The sequence below is a fragment of the Ochotona curzoniae genome, unplaced genomic scaffold, assembly GCF_017591425.1.
Source record: "Ochotona curzoniae isolate NIBS_2020 unplaced genomic scaffold, NIBS_Ocur_1.0 scaffold_1037, whole genome shotgun sequence".
NCBI classification, from domain to species: Eukaryota; Metazoa; Chordata; class Mammalia; order Lagomorpha; family Ochotonidae; genus Ochotona; species Ochotona curzoniae.
Genome location: NW_024467083.1, coordinates 31,972,423 through 31,986,703, shown reverse-complemented (window position 1 = coordinate 31,986,703; position 14,281 = coordinate 31,972,423). Strand labels below are relative to the sequence as shown.

General features: G+C 57.7%; 4 protein-coding genes across 5 annotated transcripts; all 4 read left to right on the top strand.

Moving 5' to 3' along the window:
• The first annotated feature begins 312 nt into the window (after positions 1 to 312).
• On the top strand, positions 313 to 1,229 carry LOC121168833 (protein S100-A3-like). Its single transcript, XM_040999233.1, has 2 exons — positions 313 to 453; positions 923 to 1,229. The coding sequence occupies exons 1-2, from the start codon at positions 313 to 315 to the stop codon at positions 1,085 to 1,087; spliced, it is 306 nt and encodes a 101-aa protein (XP_040855167.1). The 3' UTR covers positions 1,088 to 1,229.
• A 1,201-nt stretch (positions 1,230 to 2,430) lies between these two features.
• On the top strand, positions 2,431 to 5,469 carry LOC121168396 (protein S100-A4-like). The gene is made up of 3 exons (XM_040998475.1): positions 2,431 to 2,515; positions 3,438 to 3,593; positions 5,159 to 5,469. The coding sequence occupies exons 2-3, from the start codon at positions 3,453 to 3,455 to the stop codon at positions 5,321 to 5,323; spliced, it is 306 nt and encodes a 101-aa protein (XP_040854409.1). The 5' UTR covers positions 2,431 to 2,515; positions 3,438 to 3,452; the 3' UTR covers positions 5,324 to 5,469.
• A 2,805-nt stretch (positions 5,470 to 8,274) lies between these two features.
• S100A5 (S100 calcium binding protein A5) lies at positions 8,275 to 10,125 on the top strand. Of its 2 annotated transcripts, none has more exons than XM_040999008.1 (2): positions 8,275 to 8,420; positions 9,890 to 10,125. In XM_040999008.1, the coding sequence occupies exons 1-2, from the start codon at positions 8,283 to 8,285 to the stop codon at positions 10,028 to 10,030; spliced, it is 279 nt and encodes a 92-aa protein (XP_040854942.1). In that variant the 5' UTR covers positions 8,275 to 8,282; the 3' UTR covers positions 10,031 to 10,125. The 2 variants fall into 2 exon arrangements, with proteins under 2 accessions (XP_040854942.1, XP_040854940.1); XM_040999006.1 differs by having other exon boundaries at positions 9,887 to 10,125.
• Positions 10,126 to 11,179: 1,054 nt separating this feature from the next.
• S100A6 (S100 calcium binding protein A6) lies at positions 11,180 to 12,539 on the top strand. The gene is made up of 3 exons (XM_040998427.1): positions 11,180 to 11,290; positions 11,805 to 11,961; positions 12,319 to 12,539. Exons 2-3 carry the CDS (start codon positions 11,824 to 11,826, stop codon positions 12,451 to 12,453), a joined length of 273 nt encoding a protein of 90 aa, XP_040854361.1. The 5' UTR covers positions 11,180 to 11,290; positions 11,805 to 11,823; the 3' UTR covers positions 12,454 to 12,539.
• Positions 12,540 to 14,281: the final 1,742 nt, after the last annotated feature.

Here is a 14,281-nt window from a genome sequence, read left to right as displayed (position 1 = left end):
CCACTGCTGGTGTAGCTAAGGTGGGAGAGAGCCCCACTGTGGGGGTGCAAGTGGAGTTGGGGACACCTCTCTCTAAGGACTTGCAATGACATTAGGGACATGAGGCCTCTGTCTAGGTGCATGACCCTGAGGCCAGCAGGGAGGTGAATCAGGAGGAGCAGGTGCAGTCAGGTCATGGGGAGGTGTCCTGGGCCTGGAGCTGAGTTATGACAGGTATGGGAAAAGTCTCTCAGAAAATATCAAGGGTATGGTGGGCAGGGGGGCTGTCCTGGACCTGGGCTCTGGATCACACTTTTGTCTGTGGCAGTGAGGATGGCCAGACCCCTGGAGCAGGCAATAGTTGCGGTGATATGCACCTTCCAGGAGTATGCAGGGCGCTGCGGGGACAAGTACAAGCTCAGCCAGTCGGAGCTCAAGGAACTGCTGCAGAAGGAGCTGCCCTCCTGGACCCCGGTGAGCAGCATCTCCTCCCCATGGGGTGACACACATGGGACCCTCAGAGAGCCCTAAGACAGAAAGAGGGAATCTGTGAGTGTGTGTGTGTGAGTATGAGTGTGTGTGTGTGCGTGTATTAGTGTTTGTGAATGAGTTGAGTGTGTGAGTGTGTGTGTGCATGCTAGGGAGAGCAGTTCTCCTCTGTCAAATGGTATCGCCATCACCATCTGCACACCTGCTGCCCGGAGGAACTGCTGGGAGGCTTGAGGGAGAGCACTGGGAAGGATACCCAGCACACAGTAGGCTCTCAGTGGAATATGACAGGTGCTCACGAAGTGATCTGGGGAAGGAGAGTTGGGTGTGGTTGGGACCTGAGGTTGGCACTCAAGGAGGGTGTGGGTTGGACCGGCAGAGGGAGGAAGTCGGTCGTATGAGGTGGGTCTACACCACTCACCCTGATTGTCTTCCTTCCCCCTCACCATCACAGACCGAGTCTCGGGAGTGTGACTACAGCAAGTTCATGAGCCTTCTGGACACCAACAAGGACTGTGAGGTGGACTTTGCCGAGTTCCTGCGTGCACTCTCCTGCCTCTGTCTCTACTGCCATGAGTACTTCAAGGACTGTCCTCTGGAGCCCTCCTGCTCCCAGTAGCCTGCAGTGCTGCAGAGGACAGGGCAGGCTCTGCCCAACTGACTCCTACACTCCCTTCCCTGCTCTTTCCCCCACCTGCTTCAAATGGGACTGCCCAGTTCACACCTGTTAGAGAACCTGGGTGCCCAGCTGGTGAGGCAGCTCCTGCCCTAGCCCCTGGCCAGCCCAGTCATCTTGTCTGTGCAGCAGAAGGAGGCAGCGGGATGTGCCATGGGCCCTGGAGATCCAGTGTGGAATGTGCCAGTGAGCCCACAAGGGCTTGGGCCTTTCAGCTCCTAATAAAGAACTGTGACCATGTGGCTCCCTTTGGTTCTTCTGAGAGCTGGGGCGGGGCGGGAGGAGGGGTGTCTTGGGACACAGCCCTGCTGCCAGCTTTGTGCTCCCCTCTGGCTTTGTCCACTAGAGAAGGGGAGGGGAGACGGTGCTGAAGGAGTCAGAGCTCTGCTGTCTATGGAGGGGAGCGGCTTCAGAGCCTGCAGAGATGCAATGGCTGCAACCAGCACAGGCGCCTGCTGCTCCATCGTCTCTTGGTTCTTAGAGCGAAAAGTCCCCCCCTCCGCCAATCCCCTGGCCATCAAGCAGGGCAGGAGGGCAGCTTGAGGTCCCAAGGGCCAGGAGACTGGATCCTAGACCTCGTGACTGTGACCGGATGCTCTGAGCAGGAGGAGGGTGGGGTGGAGTGTTTGTTCCCTGCCTGGGGCTGTGGGAGTCCAAAGAGCAGCACTAATAGGATTAGGGTGTCTGAGGTGTTTACTCCCAGTTGGGGAGGGGACCCTGTAGTGGAGACAGCAGGGAATAGGGGGTCGCTTAAAGCAAACCCCTGCCTGAGACCTCCCCCAAGGGCCTTGAGCCCCCATGCTGCCCCTCACACAGTCCTCAGTCTCCATGCTGCCCCATCCTAATGCAGTTTCCCCACCAGCTCCCCATTTTCTCCCATTTCACTTCTGCCTCTGCACCCAACGCCCTTTCCTGATGCCATCACAAGCCCCACGCCTCCTTCCCACCCCACTCCATCACCCTGTTCAACCCACAACTGTTTCTCCTACACACCTGAGCCTTCTCCCACCTGCCAAAAACCACCCCTGCTTCTCCCTCTGTAATGGCAAGTGGGACTCCTTCACCCACCCTGCAGCCTCCAGCACTGACTGCTCCCTTCCCCCTGGGCGTGTGCCAACTCCATCCGACCCCCAGCACCCACTGGGACACACCCACTGCCCACAGATGCCTGGCTGGGTCAGGAAGCCTTGTTCCCCAGCTGGGGCAGTGGAGAGGATGCGCATGCACACACCACACCAGCACAGAGCAGGAGGGCAGCGTCCGCTCCCCCCATCCCCTTGCCATGGGCAGGGCCTGCCCGGGGTATAAATAGTCAGACCTCTGGGCTCTCCCCACTCTTCCTCTCTCCTCAGCACTTCCTCTCTCGGCTTGGTGAGTTGTGGTGTGTGGGCCTGACTGGCACGCAAGGGGTGTCCCAGGCTGAAGCTGGGTGGAAGAAGGGGCCAGCTGTGCTGAATGGATCCAGATGTGCAGGCCCTGGGGTGGGACATGTGTGCCCACACGTGTGTGGGAAGAGAGAAGGAAGCAGGAAAGTGTGCAACAGGGTGAGCCTGTCTGAGAAACCAGGCTTGTGTGTGGAGTGGTGTGGTGTTTGTGTGCATGCACATGTTGTGAGTGTGTGTGTGTGAGTGTGAGCTGTGGATGTGCACCCTGGCTTGGGTTTGCTGTGCTGCCCAAGGCACTGTGTGCATGTTCAGATGCAGAAAGTGAAGGAAAAAGGCAACTGAGCGCTTTTGTATGCTTCTGCCCCGTGAACCTCCACTCAGCACACAGAGCTAAGGCTGGGAGAGCTTGGCCTGGCATCTGCCCTGGGCACCCCTGCCTTGGCTACCTCCCTGGCCCCTTCCAACAATGGGCTTGGTGCTAAGCAGCTGGTTTTTTCCGCTACAGGCCTCTGGGCAGACCTCCAGCTGCCACACCCAGTGCTGGGAGGGAGCAGCATGGGCTGGGGCAGCCTTTGTGGCTGTGTTGTGGGGGTGGAAGGGATGGCGGGATAGAGTGGATGGAGGAGGGGAGGCCAAGGCATACATTAGGGGGTAGGCCTGGAACTTACTGTCTGGATCCCCAGATTCAGTGTCCAGGGCCCGTAAAAAGTCTGCATTCCCCAGGATGTGTCTCCCATCATGTACCCGCTTCTTGCTGGCAGCTGTGAACACCTCTCTGGGTGCCTCCCGGGGGGATTGCAGTTGACTGCCCAAGGGCCCCTTGAGGGATGGCAGTGCAATAGGCGCATTCTGCACCCCTGTGGCTAGGCAGTGGGGAGACTGGGACGCCCCATGCCTCCTGCCCTCAGATCCTGACAGCTGCCATGGCGTACCCCCTGGAGAAAGCCCTGGATGTGATGGTGTCCACCTTCCACAAGTACTCGGGGAAAGAGGGAGACAAGTTCAAGCTCAACAAGGCGGAGCTGAAGGAGCTGCTGACCCGTGAACTGCCCAGCTTCTTGGGGGTGAGTGGGTCCTGCCAGGGAGCACACACTGCCCACAGTGGGGCACAGGCTCTGAGTGTCTCGGAAACTTTCGAGGGGTATTGACAAAGTCTGGTGCTTCTCTCTGGGTGAGGAAGTTGGGGAGACAGAGAGCCTACTCCACTTGCCTGGGGTGGGGGCCAATGTTGGGAGGATGTCCACCTCTCACTTCCAGGCCCCCAGCAAAGAAAAGGCTGAGCCAGAAGAGGGAGGTTTTAAGACAAATGCGCTACTAGGGTCTCAAGGGAAGGAGCAACAACACTTGGAGAGTGGTCCGTGTGCCAAAGTGTGGTCTGTGTCAGGACCGCCCACTCTGCCCATTCTCCACCCCAGTGGGCAAGTGCCCGAGTTTCGGTTTGGGCTCACGGATGAGAAGACACAGGTGTGGAGACAACACACACACCTACAGGCGTTTCCCACCCAACAACATTTTACACATTCACCAAACTTCTCACAGTTTACCGGAGGATGCTGCAAAAAGGACATGGAAAGTCGAGTGAAAAAGCAAGTTTATTTTGTGCAAAATTTGCAAGTTCATAGTTTTGAAGATCATACACATTTTCTATGAATGCTTTGGAGAGTTTTGATAAGCATGGATTTCAAACATTTTTTTTTCTTAGATTTATTTTTATTATTTTTTGATTGGAAAGGCGGATATACAGAGAGGAGAGACAGAGAGGAAGATCTTCCATCCGATGATTCACTCCCCAAGTGAGCGCAACGGGCCAATACTATGCCTATCCGAAGCCAGGAGCCTCTTTCGGGTCTCCCACGCGGGTGCAGGGTCCCAAAGCTTTGGGCCGTCCTGGACTGCTTTCCCGGGCCACAAGCAGGGAGCTGGAAAGGAAGCGGGGCTGCCGGGATTAGAACCGGCGCCCATATGGGATCCCGGGCGTGCTAGGTGAGGACCTTAACCACTTGCGCCACCGCGCCGGGCCCGATTTCAAACATTTTTGCAGTAAAATCAGCTTATTTTAAAATCCCATTTCTGGGCTCCTCAGGTTAAGCCATCATCTACAACACCAGCACCCCATGTGGGCACTGGGTCAAGTCCCTGGTGCTCTGCTTCCAGTCTCAAGTGCCAAGAAAGATGGCCCAGAGACTTGGGCCCCTGTCACTCATGCGGAAGACCCAGGTGGAGCTCAGGTTCCTGGCTTCAACCTGGCCCAGCCCTGGCATTTGGGGAGTGACCAGGCAGATGGAAGATCTCTCTGTCTCTCTGTTTCCCTCTGTAACTCTGCCTTCCAAATGAATAAATGAACCTCTAAATATAGTTCTGTCTCTACAAACCCTTTGCAGTACCCTCGTATACGCATTCAGGATGATTACCTCATTGGCTCATGAGGACAACCTCAAGGGAAGCCGTGTGGTCACTTCATTATACACCTGCACTAGACCCTCAGACCTCCTCACTCACGGAGCCTCCTCAGCCCCGTGTGGCCCTGAGGGTTGGAGCCTGAAGCTGGGCCCCCTACCTACCAATGCTGCGGGTGCCAACACGGTCTAGCCTCAGCTTTACCCCCAGGGCTTCTGCTTTCTACCTCCAGAAAAGAAGAGACGAAGCTGCCTTTGAGAAGCTGATGAACAACTTGGACAGCAACCAGGACAACGAGGTGGACTTCCAGGAGTACTGCGTCTTCCTGTCCTGCATCGCCATGATGTGCAATGAGTTCTTTGAAGGATTCCCGGATAAGCAGCCCAGGAAGAAGTGAATGCTCCTCGGATGCCGCTGGGGCTGGCCCGAGACAGGGAGGTGGTGTTTATTCTTCCCAGTCGGTGGTGGGTACGTGTCTTACCCTGGCCCCCTTCAGACATGGGTACCATGCTAAGCAAGCTTAATAAAGAGTCTTAGCTCCTACAAGGCTCATGGTGTGCGTGATTCTGGGGCTGTGGAATGGGGTCTGAGGGATGGGTGTGTAGGGGGTTGGGCTGTGGGTGCTCAGCCTCGAGCTGCAGGCTTGTGGGTGGTCCAGGAGTGCAGGCTGGGAGCAATGAGGGGTGACTAAGCGTGTGTGTATGTGTGTGTGTGCATATGTGTGTGCAGGCATGCGTGTGACACAGTGGACTAGGGAGGGGCCCAGACAGGGAAAGGGACCACCAGAGACGTGGAAGGCCTTGGCTGTGATTCTGAGCCAGCCCAGTCATTCTTCCCAGCTCCTCCCAATCTTGCCACTGGCAGGCATTTGCACTGGGGCTGGGACAATGGGAAGATCACAGTTGCTCCTGGATGGGGTCTGGTGGGAAGAGAACAGGGCTGAGTCACGAGGTTGGAGGGAACATTAGGCCAGAGTGCAGAGTGTAGTGGGCTGGCATTTAGTTCTGACACTGGGGGGTCTAGGCTTCCCTACCACCTTCACACCACAGGGGGAGATGCGTCAGGAAGGGCAGCATGGAAGGATAGCAGGTGGCTTTTGGACCTACGGGCTCTGCTCACAGGCAGAGAAGGAAAGGACCTCCGAAGGAAAGAGGGAGAAAGATGGGAGTGAGACTGAAGCCCAGGAGGCGCCATGCTTGGGGAAGGCGGGATGCTGGTGGTGCCCGCAGATGCTGAAGTGAGTCTCAGGCTCTGCCTGGACCCTGCATGGGGCTTGGAGCGTTGGGTCCCCCTGACTTCTCATCACACCAGGCTTTCCCCCTCAACTCTCAGAGGAGGAGGTGGTGACTCAGCTATTCCCCGAGTCGGACCCCAGAGACTTGGGTAGCATGTTGGTCCAGGAGGAAGTTCGTGTTCTCCCCTCTCCTCCCAGCAGACACTGTCCTCCCTGGAGCCTCCTGGGCTGCTCTCTCTTTGGAAAGAAACTCCTGCTGCCTAGCAACCAGCCTTTGTCAGCTGGGGGTGGGGCATAGAGGGACAGCAGCAGACCCCAGGCTCACAGTCCTGCTCTGACTCTGCTGTCATCCCCGCACTGGGCAACACCTGAGTGTCCCTGGGGGATGCTGGCTGCCGACCCCACCCATGACTGCTCTAAACCCAAACCCCAGTTCCATCCCCATCTCAGGTTCTTGCCCTCACCGTGTCACCTTGTCCCCTCAACTAGTTCCTCCCTGTCCGAACTCCAACAATTCTTTTGCATGCGATTGGTGAGGTTGACAGAAAATCACTCATGTGAAGTTTTGTAAACCCTCCCGACACTGGCTGATGGATGTCCCTGACCATGCCCTTGACGGGTGAGAAAAATCACCATGTGGAGAATGGCGGGGGACATGGTGCACACCCTGTGTAGGGACCTAGGCTTTCTGGGGTTCAATCAGGTTGCCAATTTTAATTCTGAGCAGCAAGCCTCAAGTTTCTAGGATTAAAGAAGTGTGTGTGACCACCGCACATTTTGTAAACAAGAAAGGGAAACTGGCAGAGAGGCTTCTCCCCATGCCCTGCCCTGGAGATTCTGACCTGGTCTCCTGGTGTCCCTGACACATCCTCACTGGCCCCCTTTCCTCCCGCCCCCAGGGCTCCTGGGGACTGGGAGGCAGCAATAAAGGTGTGAGCAGGGGCTGGGAGGCTGTGTGTGCTGCCAGGAGTCTCTGGGCTGGCGCTCTCCTTGGTAAGTCCTTCTGGGTATCCCTGCCTGTTTTGGTTTCTGGTGATGAGTCAGGAAGATTGGGGTGAGAAAGCGTGGTATCCTCTGCAAGGAAAGCCTGGTATAGGGTGCTCTGCGAGTACTGGGCACATACCAGAACCTCCTGTGAAGGGTAGGAGTGGTGAGAGAGACCCAGCCGTGGTCTCTTGCAGGCATCTCAAGGCCCTGGGCTGCCATGTGGCCTTGGCTGGGTCTTCTTAAGGTGGGAGAAGCTGACCTTTCTAGGTCGTGGGAGATCAACAATGCACACGCAGTTCAGTAACAGCAAGAGCAGGGTTTGGGTCTGGAGGTGAGAGCCAAGGACGTCTTCCTTGAGGCTAAGCACTCACCACGGGACTCATCTGTGACTCAAGTGGGTGTGCCCTTCTTCCTCCCTGGGGGAAGTGGTTTTCAAGCCCGAGTGGTGGAGAGCTCCAGCTTCCTCCCTCTGCCCTTGGTGGAGGTGTCTCTGCTGATGGAACTGAGGTTGCCATGCACACCTGAGCTCTGGATGCACGTTTCAGAGTCATCTTGGAGATGTCCTTTGGCTGCCGGGTCCTGGCTAGCCCTGGGATGGAGACTGCACAGCACTCAGGCAAATCCAATCACTTCCCTCCTGCTTCCTGTTGGGATCTTGTCCCCCTGCTCCAATCCCAGCCTCCTCTAGCTCTGGACTCTGTCTTGGCCCTGTCCTTGTCCTGTGCACCTCCACGTTTATAATTGGATTCTCCATCTCAAATGATTCAGGCACCTGGGCAAAGGAGGATGACCAAGGTGGGAGCTACTGCTGGTGACCTAGCGCCCACACTGGAGGGACAATGTTCACCACCTGCCACCAGTTTGCAGGTGTTGTGGTATTATCCTGTCCTCCTGCTGTCCCCTAGGTCCCCTCTTTTGACAGCTCCTAAGGAGCCACATCCCAGGGCAGCTGGTTGGCTCAGAGCACTGGCACAGGTCCCCTGGTTGGAGGATTCTGGTTTCATTATGGGCTCCAGCCCCTAGGTATTTGAGTGAAGGGCCTTGCGGGTGGAGGGCTGGTTAAGGGGCATCAGGGAGCTCTGGCCCCCTGAGGAATATGGCACTCACCTCTCCCTGCTGCAGACCTGAACACGTGATGGAGACCCCTCTCGAGAAGGCCCTGACCACCATGGTCACCACATTCCACAAATACTCGGGGAGAGAGGGCAGCAAGCTGACCCTGAGCAGGAAGGAACTGAAGGAGCTGATAAAGGAGGAACTGCATCTTGGGGAGGTAGGAGAAGGTTCCCTCACCACCACCCTGGTGCCCTAAGGTTGTGTGACTGAACCAGGATATCTTGGGATAACAGAGCTCTGGACCCTGCGCTGGGGGCTAGGTCAAGGTCTTGCTGTGAAGGAGGAGGGCTGAATCTGGAGGTGGACTTGAGCTTGTGTGAGGGATTGAGAGCCTTCGATGGTGGGGATAGGCTCTCGCGGGGGTAGCAGGGGCTGTGCTATGGTCTCGGGGTCAGGGGGGAACCAAGGGATCCAGGACCCTGCTGTGTACATCCCAAGGCACTGGGGGACCACATCAGGTTCTCCTCCCTGTGCCAACATAGCCAGGCTGTGTTGACACATGAACTTCAAGAGTGACTTGTAAACATGGGCAGGAAGGGGGAGAAATAACAGGTGGAGATGGTGAGAGGGAGGAGTGACAGACAGAGGAGGTGGCCTGTGAAGTAGGCAGTGTATTAATTCCACAGGCAAGGAAAGTGAGTGAAACTCATCCAGGGACTTCCGGCTGGAGAGAGGCTAAACTGGACACCAGGTCTATGTCTCACCCACATTATGTCCTTGAATATTTGGCCCTTGCCTTCATCCTGAACCCTGTCAAGTTGCCCAAGGCGGGGGATGAAGCAGATGAAGGTGTCCCCAGGTCTGCTCTCTGCCCTTCCTGTCGGCGTCCACATCCTGGAGTTAATGAGGGCAGAGGGAGGGGCTGTGGGTCCAGCAGGAGTTAATTATACCAGGCCAGAGGCCCAAGGGAAGGCCTGGCTAGAACTGGAGCTGTGCCTGGGGACCAGGATTATGTCAGACAGGCAGTTGCCATGTCCATGAGTCCCAGTATCCATCCCCTACGAAGACCTGCAGGCTGTAGATGAAGCTTGCTGCCACTGTATCCCCAAAGCATCATGACTCTTTTTGTGTTTCATAGTAGAAGAGGTGGAGAGGCACTAAGAGCTCCCATCCTCTGGTTAATTGCCCAGACGCCCAACTGCAGCTGCAAACTCAATCTGGATCTCCCTCATGGGTGACAGGGATCCTAGTTACTTAAAGCCACTATCTACTGACAGAGGGGGCCTGCATGAGCAGGAATCTGCAATCAGGAGCAGAATTGGGACTTGTACCCCGACACATGGTGATAGGGGATGTGGTGTCTAACTGGAAGTTAACCGAATACCTGCATCCTAAGCCATCTGCTTTGGCTGCTGGTATAAAGCTGAGCTGATTATGTCTCAGGATGGGAAGAGGTGTGTGTGTGTTGGGGGGCGGGGAGGGAGGGAGGGAGGCCAGGTTCCTTTGCTTGTGTCACTTGCTGGTGCCAGGCTCTGCTTGGTGTGCACTGGGATACATCCAGGGACTCCAGGCATTCCCAGCTGGGCAGCCCCCTGGCAGGTGGGGAGGAATGGAGGCACAGGCCTTGGTGGGGCAGGGCCTGCGGCTGTTGCTGAGCTCCTTCTGTACCTGTGGCCCTCACAGAAGATGAAGGAGAGCAGCATTGATCGGCTGATGAAGAGCTTAGACAAAAACAGCGACCAGGAGATCGACTTCAAGGAGTACTCGGTGTTCCTGACCACCCTGTGCATGGCCTACAACGATTTTTTCCTGGAGGATAACAAATGACCATCCTGCCAACCCTTGTCCCTGACCTTGGCAGCCCTTCTCCCAGATCTTCTTTGGCCCCTATTCCTCCTGTTTCTCCCACTCTCCTTCCAGCAATAAAGATTTCTTCCGCTGGGGGTGTATAGGGTTTGAGGGTGTCTTTTCTGCCTTGGTAGCTGGGATAGCTGTGGGTGGGAGGCTCCTGGGTTCTCACTTCACTTCCACTTTTGGGGGGAGGTGCCGGAGGTTACTGCTGACTGCCCCCAGGACCCTGCTGCAGCCTTGAGTTTGCACACCTCCCGTAACACTGGGAAGATTCAGGGAAAGCCAAGGAGATGCAGAGAGAAAGCAAAGAGGAAGTGCAGTGAGAGTGAGGGTGCAGGGTGAGTGGGCGCGGCTCTGGGAGCAGCGATGGGCTCCTGGGGCGATGGATGGTGGGTGGGGGGACAACCTGGCCTCCCGCCCAGCCCTGCCCTGCGCTCCCACCCAGCCCTGTCCTGCCCTCCACTCCCCTCAACAACCCTCCCTCCTCCCAACGCCAACAATCAGTCTACCCTTCTCCCTATCCAAATCTTTTCTCTGGAGGCAATCTGGAAACTTTCCACTCAAGTGTGAATAGCTAATTATGTTTCCTGGGCTTGGCCCTGGTGTGTGGGCACTGTAACTGGCAGAGGCTCGGCGAGTGATTCCCGGCATGCGGGGGAGGCGGGAGAGCACGATGTTTTAAGCCGTGCACCTGCAGACCACCCGCCCTGCACACACCTTCCCGGCACAAGCACCCCGGGACTCCCTCTCCCCCACTATCCTCACAACAGAGACCCTGCCTCCCGGGGGGTGGGGTGGGTGGGGGGGGTGGTCCTATGCTCTGGTGCTAAGGAGGGAGAGGAAGAAGCTGGAGTTGAGGGGAAATTGTTTCTTTCTCCTCCCCTCCCTTCCCCTTCTTTTCCCTACACCGTGTCACGCATCCCAAAAAACAAACCGAGTTAGGTCAATTAGGGAAACTCAACATCACCGCTTATGGGGTCCTCCTAAGCCCACCATACTTCCCCGAGTGTCCGGCTCCCAACCCGGAGCCGCAGGCGGGGCGGGAGGGGGCCGCGGGGGGCCGGCGGGAGTGGGTTGTGTAAGTCCGGGCGCAGGGTGCGGCTCGGGGCGGGACGAGGGCCGTGGGGTGGGTCCGCCCCGCCGGCCTCCCCGGCGCCGGCCGCTATAAGGTCGGTAGGACTGCGGCCCAGCCCATGTCCGGACCGTTCCCTCTGCGCTGTTCTGCCTTTCGCTACCGTGAGTTCTCCCCTGCCCTGGGCGGTTCTGGGTTCTTCCTGGGCTGCTGGCGCTGCGGGCTCCGGACTGCCAGGCGGCCACGGTCTTTGCACGTTTGCATCTGCTCTGGGGCTCCCCGGGCTGGAGCTGCAGGACCGCGCCAGGCAGGCCTCGGGGCTAAGGCATCCTTTGGGGTGGCTCTCTGTAACCGGCTCCCTCTCGGGGTGCGGGAGGGTGTGTCTGGGGCGTATTTCTAACGCAGTGTGTGCCCCAGCCAGTCTGTGCCAGAGGCTGTGTGTGCAACCGCCCTGGGTCCCTGCGAAGCTGCATGCTTGGCCTTCCATGAAAGCTCCGGAGGGGGATAGTTAGAAACTCTGCTCTCTAACGGTGCCCCCACCCCTTGGACATCTGCTCCCGGATCCTGGTCCTGTCCCCATTCCCCTCCCCTGGATGCCACCCGATGTGGTCAAGGCTAGGTGTCCCGGCAGGCAGTGAGGTGAGCTCCGTGCCCTGACTAGCTCCCCTCTGCCGCCAGCCCTAGCTCAACTGTAACCATGGCATGCCCCCTGGACCAAGCTATTGGCCTGCTGATTGGCATCTTCCACAAGTACTCCGGCAAGGAAGGTGACAAGCATACCCTGAGCAAGAAGGAACTGAAGGAGCTAATCCAGAAGGAGCTCACCATTGGCTCTGTGAGTAGCTGCTCCCCTGCCCCGCCCACCCGCAGCCACAGAACCAGGGTTGGGGAAGCTGTGGCAGGTGCACCTGACTCCCAGGCAACCGCATCCTGGGGCCCTGGTCCACATGCCTTTAGTGAACCTTGGGCCCACTTCCCCCAGCTCTGGGAGGAAGGGATGCAGGGGGCACTCTCAGCATGGCATTCACTTTCCATGAGTGAAGAACAAGAGCTAAGCAGTAAGGTGGCTGTGGTTTTCTGGTGACAGTGAGCCAGGAGCTCTTGGAGAGAGGGCTGCCTGTGAAAGGAAGAGCCGGGACGGTCTCCCCCCCATCACTGCTGCTCAGTGGCATTTCCTCTCCCACTCCATCAGAAACTGCAGGATGCTGAAATTGCTAAGCTCATGGATGACCTGGATCGCAATAAGGACCAGGAGGTGAATTTCCAGGAGTACGTCACCTTCCTGGGGGCCCTGGCCATGATCTACAACGAAGCCCTCAAGGGCTGAAGACGGGGCGGGGCAAGGTGGAGACACCCCCGGGGGGAACCTGTCTCAGTCATTGTAACATAAATATATATTTTGTTTGTGGGTCAGTCTACCCTTGTGTTTTGTGGGTCAGTCTACCCTTGTGTCCTGGCTTCCCGGTGATTTTGGATTCCCCCCGGGGACCTGGCGCCACCCGTACAGGCCACCAGACGGTTAACCTCTGAGAGTGACTCAGGGGCTCCCAGTCCTGGCACAGGGCTGCTGGCTTGTTCCTCTAAGGTGTCTAAGGGACAAAAGGCTGTCAGGCAGGGCTCAGCTGGTCTCCTGCAGGATGAGCTTGGAGAAGTAAAGGAGCCAGGCCTGGTGGGCTTGGGAAGGTGGGTCGCTATGGGGGTGTTAGGTGGTGGTGTTAGAGTCCAAAAGGCTCGCGGAAGAGCTGCGGGTGTGGGGAGGGGGAAGGGCCGACCGTTGCGTCTCCACTGCTAGTAGGGTGGAGAGGGTGGATCTAATTGTCCCAGCCTGGCCTGGAGAAAAGCATGACTGGGGTTACTGTGGCTGCTCGGGTTGTTTTAGCAGTCCCTCCCTGCTCTCTCTCTCCCTGCTCTCTCTTTGTGCGTGGTGCTCCTTGGCTCACACTTAGGGCTGAGTGCAAAGAATACGCACACACACACACAAATAAAAAGAAACAAAACCAAATAGGGCTGGGTGGGGGTCGCCGGGGCAGGGCTAGATGCAGCCTCAAGGCTCTTCGTCAATATTGACCTAGCCGGTCCCCAGCGGTTTCGACAGAATGAATCACCCAGCGGCTCCTTCTGGGAGCCAAGTTCCTCCTCCTGCCCCGCCCGAGAAGACGCCGGGAGACAGGGCGTAGTGGCTGGTGGTGGTCGTTTCGCACGCGGGGCGGACTCTGCAGGGGCACACACGGTCACCCCGGGCTACCTCCTCTGACTCACCTCCTCGGTCCCTGGGGCCCAGCTTGGTGGAATTAAGTTGTCTTCATTGCCCATTGGGTGGGGGAACTGGTCAACAGTGGGGAGCCACACCTTCCGGGGCCTCGCCCTCGCTGCTCGCCTCCCTTGCGCCTCAGGGAGCAGCGGGAAGCGGATCTGGGGGCCCAGCTCCCCCCGACCCGCCTTTGCATGGCCGTGACCCAGCCAATGGCTCTGCACAGTCCCCGCTGGAAAAGTACCGTTTGCACCGCTCAGGCTGCCCAGCGTCTCCAACTTCGGGGCGCGGAGCGAGCGCCCTCGCGCGGGCAGACAGCTGGACGCGGAGACGGGTTGGGGTTCCAGCCTGGGGCCGGCAGAGACAGGACCGGAGCGCCCAGAGGTGGCCAGGGTAAGGGGCATATTTGGGATGCCAGGAATGCACTTCCAAAGGAAAACAGCTCGACTTCATCTGAGACTTGTCAAGAGCAAGTTCAAGAAGGCGAAACAGATTCTGAGCCCTACTCCTCCAGCCACCCACCCTTATAGGCTGGAAGAAGACCTTTGCCCAGGTCAGAGGCGCGGGGAGTCTCCGTGGGCGGGGACCCCTTGCTAGGGTGAGGCCACAGCCTCATTATTTCTCGGGAGGTTGGGCCAAGGCCTCGGTGAAAAGTGAAGGTAAGGTTGCACCTGTTGAGGAAACCAGGCTTTGCTTCCTCCTTGGCGCAGTGGTACGGGGAACAGGAACATGGATTCAAAGAATAAAACCACCCCCCCCCCCAAAGAAATAGCTGATCATTTGCTAGCGGGATATACTCGAAAAAGTGTGTGTGTGTGGGGAGGGGGAGTGTCGGGGCTGTGGGAGGGCAAAGGAGCAGCGTTTAAGGTACAATCTGCAGGTGTGGCCTCCAAGGCTGGAGTTA